Here is a 9,199-nt window from a genome sequence, read left to right as displayed (position 1 = left end):
TTATACTGAAGTTATTTACATTTACACATTTCGTTCTAGTGGTAAGAGCACATTGCGTAATGTATGGGGTTAAGCACGTTATGTATACAAATTTTATCATTAGACAACGTGTGCTATTTCAGTAGAGGAATTTAAAACCCATTAGACAACGTGTCCCAATGAATCCTTATACTCATTTACAAATTTGACCTTGACATTTTCCAAGTATTAAAATAAACAAATAAGAAAGAATTTTATATAACATGTATTTCGGTTGTATTTATTTATGTTAAGGAGAGAACAAGAGAGGAAAATATAAGAAGCAAAGAAAAGAAAATGGAGGATGTGTAGGGGCTTAATGGAGAAGTGAAGTACAAGGGCGGCAGGGGGACACACACACACACACACAACAAATGCATGAGTCTGACGACCACGCATATGCACATGCAAACTCACATAATATCTCACACTACCCCACCCCTCCCTACCTATCAATAACATGTCATCTCCATTACATCATTTCACCATCAACCTCCACTTGCTTCTTATTATTTACTCTGTTGTCTTAATTTTAAAATATTTATTATTTATTTATAAATTATTTTATTATTGATAAAATAAATATTTCTTCATTTTAATTTATTTTAACTATTTTTTTAATCCATTTTTTTTTAAAAAAAAATAAAATTAATTTCAATATTTCACGTATCATATTTTAAACCACAAAATTAAATTAAATTTTGATATATTTGACATATATTTTATTTTAGATCATAAATTTTTTAAATTTCTTACCTTGTCAAATGAAACAATGTCACGGGATACTAAGAAAAAAGGACATATAGGATATGTGCATCTTTTACTTCTACATGATATTATCAGATGAGTTTGTGAAGTGTTGCCATCGCGGTACGGCGGAACGTAATTTCGGACCAATTACTAATCATAATCTAGATAAGCTTATTGTATCGATAATCAAATATAATTTTAAATATTCTACTTTATCTCGTATTCCGTATTAATTTTACATGTGTTTCATTGCAAATTAAACATAATTCAAAGATGTTTTCCGATATTCTATGCAACCACATGGTCACTCCACTGCCAGTTTGTACTACTGCACAATTACAGTACCCTATTGCACTTAGGCTGTCAGCTATGGAGAGAAAAAATGGTCACTAGAGAACAAACCGACCTATATGGCCCACTTACCGACCAATCACATCATCACAAGTACCTCCACTTCCATAAATCATACCACGTAGAGCCATAATTAGCTGGGGACTTTCGATCCTTCTCCAATGGCAGTCCCCCGGCCCCTCCCCCACCAGCCGACCACATACCCCATTACTCATTTACTCTCCGGCGCACAAATCTCTGATATCCGTACAATTTCCTTAATATCTTATCATCTAAATATCTAATTTAACATCAACGTGTGCCCCTTTCTTCAATTTCCAAATTCCAAGATTAATCATTTATTGACAACTTCAATCATACATTAGAGATTTAAGCAAACGAACCATGATCCAAAATCACAGAGGAAATCGTGTTCATCAATGAGTATGGATCACGACATAATTCATATTTAATATTATTTCACATGTGAAAGATTCAACCATAAAAATATTTTCATTATGAACTCTCAAGCCACAACCTTCTTGCCAGCGATTCTTTCTTAACCTCAAGTCTTTGGGAACTAAATAAAAATGATAAAAGATAATTTCAACAATTTTTCTTGTTTTTGAAGCCCCTCCAATTTTACAAAAATTAGTCAACATTTTAACAGTTTTAAATGATTAAACAGGTACCAAAAGGACAAAGGAGATTGATGTTTGTCATCCCAACCAAGCCCGCTGGAATCTAAAAAAAAATGTACCGTCTTACCCTTTTGTCTTTGTGGAATAGACCCACTGATCAAGTAATACAAACCTTTGAATTGTTCGGCTTTATTTTGTTCATCTTTAAAGTTACCAACTTAAAGTTTCTTAATATTCTTAAGCTATATTCGAAGGTAAGTGGACAGTAAAGATGGAAAATGAATAATGCAAAGACAAATTTCCCAGATGAAAGTGAATGCAATGAGTCAAAATGGAACAGCAAACAATTAACACATGATAAATTGTTCTCTATATTCTGATTAACTTAACTTTCACAATTTTAAGATACACTTACAATAATATCTAAATATACCCTCACGGGGAAAAGTTAAACAAAAAAAAAAAGTAATTAGCGTGGAGAGTTTAGTTGCATTTGCATGATAGAAATTACAAATTTCAAACCCTAACTCCAGCCAAATCAAAACAAAGGACCCAACTTAAAAATATGAGAAATGAATATACATACCAACATAGTTAACCAGAAATAAGCATTACTTCTCTCGTTCTCCACTTTTTTTGTTCCTTTCTCTTTCTCGATATTTTGTTTGATGTTTTTGGTTAGAAAGGAGATAACATCAAGGGAGAAAATTAAGAGAGTGATCGTTTTCACCCCACTGTGCTTGACTCCAGTAAGATTGATCAACAGTACCCGTTAAATCATACAGTCCGTGATCTCCACCACCGCCGTCTCCGCCACCAGTTTGCCAATCCAGTGAGGTCAGTTCACTGTTGTTTACCCTGCTCTGATGTAACCCGGGATACTCAACCCGACCGGTTTGATTAAAAAAACCCGTATTTATCGGTTCCATCTTCAGCACATCGGACGGCGGCAATGTTCCCACCATCTTCGACTCTTGATTCCATTGCTCATTTGAGTTTTGGTTCTCCGGCAACCGGTACGCCGGAATTTCAGCCATGTTAAATGGATCGTTAGATGACGTAATCATGCTTGTGAAGTTACCAATGTCCTGAAACTGATCTTCTACTGAGTTCTCCATTAATGGCTGATCATCGAAGGTTTGGTTAGTACTGTGAGGTATGAAGAAATTGGACTCCGGAAAGTTGAGATAAGTTGAAGCAGAGTTTGAAGAAGTTGCCGACACATCTTCTGTAGTTGCAGCACCGGAATTGTTCGTCGCCGCCGCCGCCGTCGCCGTTGTAGTAGCAGTAAGGCTGGAACTCTCACTGCTAGAATTAGTATCAGACTTATGATCCTCCGGTGCGTCTACGGCAGCTTCGGCAGTAGTGGATTTGGGCTTTGAACGCTTGCTTTTCCGGCAGCCACCACCAACGGGAACGTTACGGAGTACGCCGCCTTTAGTCCAGTACCTCCGGCAACTCTTGCAGAAGTGACGTGGCTGAGATAGATTATAGTTGTTAAAGTAGCAGAATTTAGTGTTGAGAGAATCGCAACGAGGACACTTCAATGCTTGGTGGTTTTGGTGATTGTTTGGCCTTAGCCTTCTATCACCACCACCGCCGAAAAACCGCCCTCCTCCACCTCCGATCGGATGTATATCTTGCATATCTCAAAAATATAAAAAAAACAGCACAAAATTAACCTGCTGAAAAATGAATATAAAAAACTTAGATAATCATTTTCCGGCGATATTTCACATTTGCCGACATCAGAATCTGCAACTGTTAGTTCTTTCAATATAAGAGAGAACGTATCTGACAAATATCCCTTTGTATATCTTTCAAATATTTACTAGTGGTACCTTATTGTTTTTATGATTATTATAAAAACTTAAAAAGACGACAATATCCCTCACATACAGTGATAATAACTGTAGATGCCACGTGATGCGTTCTTGAATTTTACTCCACCACATGGTTCGACCGTGATGTGACCGTACGGTCCGTGGGAGGGTGTGTGGATGGAGGGACACGTGGACGGCGGAGAGTGAGTAGATTATACCGTTCACGAATCATAGGGTGTCGAGTTGTCGGCCAATATGATATTTATGTAAGTGGGAAGCTTTGGTGTCAGTTACAATTGATCCACAACTTGCCACGTCGTCGCTAAAAACTCCCCTTTGTTTGATGGGTTATTGGCGGCAACTGTTTTTAACAACTCATGACTAATCCTCATTTGTTCAATTAAATTACGCACAAAAATAGTTAAGATATATGTTTATCGATTAAATTAATCGTTAAAATTTAACAAATAAAAAAAAATCATTCAAAATCGCATAAAAACAAAATAACAAATTAAATAAACCATAAACATGAATTGATAAATTTCATATATCTCAAAAACAAACACTATCACATTATTAAATAGTTAAAAGTTTGAGACAAACAAAAATAAAAGTATGAAACAAACTTTAAGTGAAGAATATTATATATCAAATAATATAAATATAATTTCATAATTTACTTTTAGGTTGTCACTTAATCAGTTAAGAAAATACTCTAGATTGTCACTTATACTATGACAAAACTCAATTAATTAAAGAGAGAATTTTTCGTGCATTATTAAGGGTATGGCCAACAAAGAGAATGGAGGCCTTAGAATGCATGAGACTAAAATTGATTAACGCATCCCGTCATATATTTCATATCAAAATTCACTTTCAAATTGACAGAACGTTAATTTAATTTGTTGTAATTAGAGCTACTTTTTTAAAATTATAAAAATTCCAAGATTAACCAGATATGACTTTGATGAAGACAGAAATACCAGAAAATTTGCCTATTTTAAAATAGAAATAATTCCATTTCCTGTCGGTTGAATAACAATTCAGAAAATGGAACATGTTTTTTCAAGTCAAAAGGGATGGATATGTATATTATAATGTTATTTCAATTTTAAGAAAGAGTCAAAAGCAATTTCAACGACGTTTATTTTGATTAATTAATGATTAGTCTGTATATATACTCGTATAGTTTAGTGCAAGTCAAAAACACACCGAATGGATGACTCTAGTTTAGCGAATGAATAATTCTCGCCTCATAACTCATGAGCTAATTTTTGAGGTTAATATAAATTTAACTAATTTATTTTTTCATCATAGTATCAGAATTAGTCATATCCACTTCAACGAACGGATTTAGGCATGCCAAGGGAGGGTGTATTGAACAATTCTCATATGGTACCATGGTATAAAAGACTAAGTTATTATAAATTTTAGTTTACTCAATATTGACGCTCATATTATATTATTTATGCTTCAAATTAGTTTATGGGTCGAATTAGGCAGAATGCTTATTTTCTTAACCATAAATTTAATTTTTCTTCTATTAATCTTTGATGGAAAGTATAATCCATGGATGATTAAGTATAATGAAATTTCGTTAGTGCAAATAGAGTTTTTCAAATATGATCATCGTACTTAAATAGGCATAGTTTTAAATACGAAAGGTCAATTTATTAGACAACTCTGTTATATATGATTGATGTTTATAAGGCCAAAATTTGGTATGAAAATATCTATTTATGTGTCCCTCCTTATTACAAACTCTTGGGCGGTACAACCATTATTGTTGATATAATTGAGCACTCTTATTTGGTTCAAGAGGTCACTAATACAAAAACAAATTAACTTGTATTTTTACCAAAAATATTTGTTTGAAGTCAATAAAGTTACTGCTAAACATATTAGGACAAGGAAGGAAAACCAACACAGACATTAATTTGTTACTCTAGAGAATGAAATTTTTAATTCCAGCAAATTTAAACAATGTAGCTCGTAAAAGATTTTTAAAAACTGAGATTATCTTTTCCTCGATGAACCAAAAAAAACAGTTGGTACGACTGCTGTCGAATAGATCTATTGTGTCTGGCTCGTACCTTTTCTATACGTGAGGAAAAAAAAATCTAGAGGAGAGAGGAAGAAAATATCAGAAGGTGTCAAATTAGTTTTGTGGTCTAGTTCATACATCAAAAGCTAGCTCAAAAAGAGAAAAAAAAATATTAAAATTTTATTTAAATTAAATTAAATTTGTATTTTCAATGAAAAATAATGTGTTTTTTTTCTTCTTAAAAGGGTGTGTCTTTTAAATGAAAATGTGTGTCATTAAAAAAGGCTCACAGATTAATCACTTGAGCTTTGCGGATGACATTGTTATCTTCTCCTCCGATAGAAAGAAAATTCTTCAGATTATCATGAAGACCTTGACTCGATATGAACAAACTTCGGGGCAGCTTATAAACAAGAACAAGAGCCACTTCATGATGATTTCTAATGCACTCCAAGACAATGTGAATACGGTTAAACAGGTCACAAGTTTCACTCAGAAGCATAGTCTCATTACTTACTTAGGATGCCCTCTTTACATTGGCCGACAGAGAGTTATGGTCTCAAAGGTTGTTAACAGAATTAGAGGGTGGCATTCTAAAATCCTTAGTTACTGTAGTAGAGCTACACTTGTGAGATATGTTCTTCAGTCACGCCCTATTCATCTTCAATCGGCTATTACTCCCCCCAACACTATTCTTAAACAGATTGAGAGAACTACTGCTGATTTTTTCTGGGATCGGAAGGATAACAAGAAAAAATATCACTGGTCTTCATGGAAAAATCTTTGCTACCCTTATGACGAAGGTGGTATTGGGATGAGACAAATTACATGTGTGCAAATCTCTCCAGGTCAAGAAATGGTGGATCTTTAGAGCTAAACCGACTTTGTGGAATGATTTCCTTCGAGCCAAACCTCATCATCAAAAGATTTCATAGTGGACAGTCTCTTGTGTGAAAACATATGATACACAACAAACACATTGTTGAACCTTATATTCAATGGAGGCTACTCTCGGGTTCCTGTTGTTTTTGGTGGGATGATTGGCTTGGAATTGGTCCCTTAGCTAACTATAGACAGGAGTTGGGAAGAGCAAATAATGTGCGAGTGGCTGATTTTCTTATAGATGGGCAATGGAACATCGATATGATTAATCAGTTGGCTCCAGCGCAGCTCATTCCTCTTATAGTTTCTACTAGAATTCAGCTTCAAGAAAACACACAGGATCAGCTCATTGGGAAGCTGAATACCAATGGAAACTTCATTTGTTCTTCGGCATGGCAGCTTGTAAGGAATCACAGGACCAAGACTCTTTCCAATCACTACACTTGGCACAAAAACATCCCCTTTAAATGTTTTTTTTTTACTGTGGAGAGCTTTTAGAGGCAAGCTGCCAACGACAGAAAAAATCACCGCATTTGGACAATGATTCCACTTCTTGTTATTGCTGGCACAGTCCAGATTCGGACACCATTGAACTTATTTTTAACACGGGGCATTTTGCTAGAAACATGTGGTGCTACTTCTCATATCATCTTGGCATAAGGCACGAAACCACACCCCTCAAGCCTCTTATTATGGGTTGGTGGCTACGCAAGTATCGCACAAAAGCTCACAAACTTATCCTTCACTCCACCCCAATATTTATATATTGGAATTTGTAGAAGAATAGGTGCGCTAGCAAATCCGAGAGAAAAAGCTCCAACTTGGCTAGAGTAAGATTTGTAGTGTTCAAGGAAATCTCTGATCTTCTTAGAGTTGCTTTCCCCTATATTCATTAGCCTTCAAACTGGACTCACACTATTTCTTGCATTGATAAGTGTACTCACAAGATGAAAATTATCCAAGTCTCATGGATTAAGCCAAAACTTGGTTTTGTTAAGCTAAATACTAGCAGTAGCGCTTTGGATAATCTCGGGGTCATTGGAAGGGGGAGGCATATTAAGAGACCATAGTGATAAATTCATATTCGCTTAGGCCATACCACTAGGGGAAGGAACCAACAATCAAGTGGAACTAGAGGCTGCCATTTATGGACTAAGATGATGTATTCAGCAGGGCTTCCAACATGTTATTCTAGAAGTTGACTCATCGCCAGGTAACTCATGACCTTGTTGATATCTCCAAATTATTTCACTTCTTTTCTTGCAGGCACGTCTACCGGGAAGCTAACTACACTATGGATGCTCTTTCCAAGCATAGTCACAACATCACCATTCCAGGTCACTACACTACTCTCCAGCAGCTAGCACATGGTGCTCGAGGATACTACATGCTAGATAGAGTCGGCTTAGCTAGTTTCAGACAGAGGAAGACCAAACGGATTAAGAAGCCTCCATGATCTCTTATTTATGTTGCATCCTCGGATTGAACACCCAGTTGCAGCGTATGTAGTTCTCATCCAGTTTTTGTTTGGGTTAATTGGTACTCCTCGTTCTGGCTATTCTTGTTTGTAATTATAGCCTTTATGAGATTCACCCTCAGTTTTCTGTTTAGATTTTTCTTTATGATGTAAAGGGAGAGTCTTCTTTATTTATGCTTTCCTAGTCTCTTTGTATCGAGAGGAGTCCTCTCCTGTAGGTGCATAGTTTCTAGATTTCATTTGCTATTATCGGGGATGAGTCGGCTGCCCTTAGTAGGACGGTCGACTTATGAACCACCATAGGATCGGAGTTTAGGTTTGTGTCCCCCTCCTTGTATTTTTCTTTTTTATTTATGATAAGGCTTGGGGGTGTGTGGCTCAAGCCCTGACTGCCACGAGGGGTGAGATCCTTGGGTAAAGTCCGTTTATTAAAAAAAATTGTGTGTCATTTCATTCTTTGGTTACTATCCATTCTATTTAAACCTAACTTCAGCAAATTCCTACATAACTTTACAAAGTATTTTTTCTTTACAACATTCTCCAAATAATTATTTTCTACTCCAAAAAATTAAATTCAAGTTCTTACTTTTCAATAGGATTTCTTCACTATTTGCTTAGTGCAGAAATTCATAGGCTTGTCATATCTACTAAAACTATTTGTAAACAATCTCATAGCAATCACGTAGAGGAGAGGGAGCAAATATTATTTTAGAAAAGCATTTCGCACGTGTTACAAGTTTTCAGTAGTGTGTTCTTTGTTCATATTATCAAACTTCCATCTTGGTGTTCTTTTTCATATAAATTATGTGTTCTTGATATATAATTTCCAATAGAATTGTCAAAGCCTTAAACAAAGGCCTAGGGATCTCGTTCTCATCTGATAACGAGATTCTTTCCATCAACACGTCCCCTCACATCTGGATCTAAATATTCTTTATACAGAGTTTCACTGTCTAGTTTGGAGTGTGACATTCAAGGACCAAGAATATACTCTTACACAAATCAATACAATTCAGGAGCACCACATCAGACTCAATGGACCTGACTCTGATATTATACCATATTAATTAGTTATAAGTTTTAACTCGCACCCAAAAAAGGGCTCAATGGGCATGACTCTAATACTAATACCACATCAAAGTATTGAACTTAACTCACATCCAAAAAATGAAGAAAATTGTCCAAATCTTAGAAGGAGTTTGAAAATATCGTCCTGATCCGATGTGAGATTCTT

The 9,199-nt window shown here is 35.5% G+C and overlaps 1 protein-coding gene across 1 annotated transcript; it reads right to left on the bottom strand.

Moving 5' to 3' along the window:
• Positions 1 to 2,086: 2,086 nt before the first annotated feature.
• Positions 2,087 to 3,574, bottom strand: LOC129900962 (dof zinc finger protein DOF5.4-like). Its single transcript, XM_055976059.1, has one exon. The coding sequence runs from the start codon at positions 3,383 to 3,385 to the stop codon at positions 2,435 to 2,437; it is 951 nt and encodes a 316-aa protein (XP_055832034.1). The 5' UTR covers positions 3,386 to 3,574; the 3' UTR covers positions 2,087 to 2,434.
• Between the last annotated feature and the right edge of the window lie 5,625 nt (positions 3,575 to 9,199).

Source organism: Solanum dulcamara, chromosome 8, assembly GCF_947179165.1.
Source record: "Solanum dulcamara chromosome 8, daSolDulc1.2, whole genome shotgun sequence".
NCBI classification, from domain to species: domain Eukaryota; kingdom Viridiplantae; phylum Streptophyta; class Magnoliopsida; order Solanales; family Solanaceae; genus Solanum; species Solanum dulcamara.
The sequence above is the reverse complement of the archived record's forward strand: the minus strand, read 5'-3'. Positions and strand labels throughout refer to the sequence as shown.

Coding starts and splice junctions, on each gene's coding strand:
- LOC129900962 (XM_055976059.1), bottom strand. CDS start 3,385: ATGCAAGATATACATCCGATCGGAGGTGGAGGAGGGCGGTTTTTCGGC.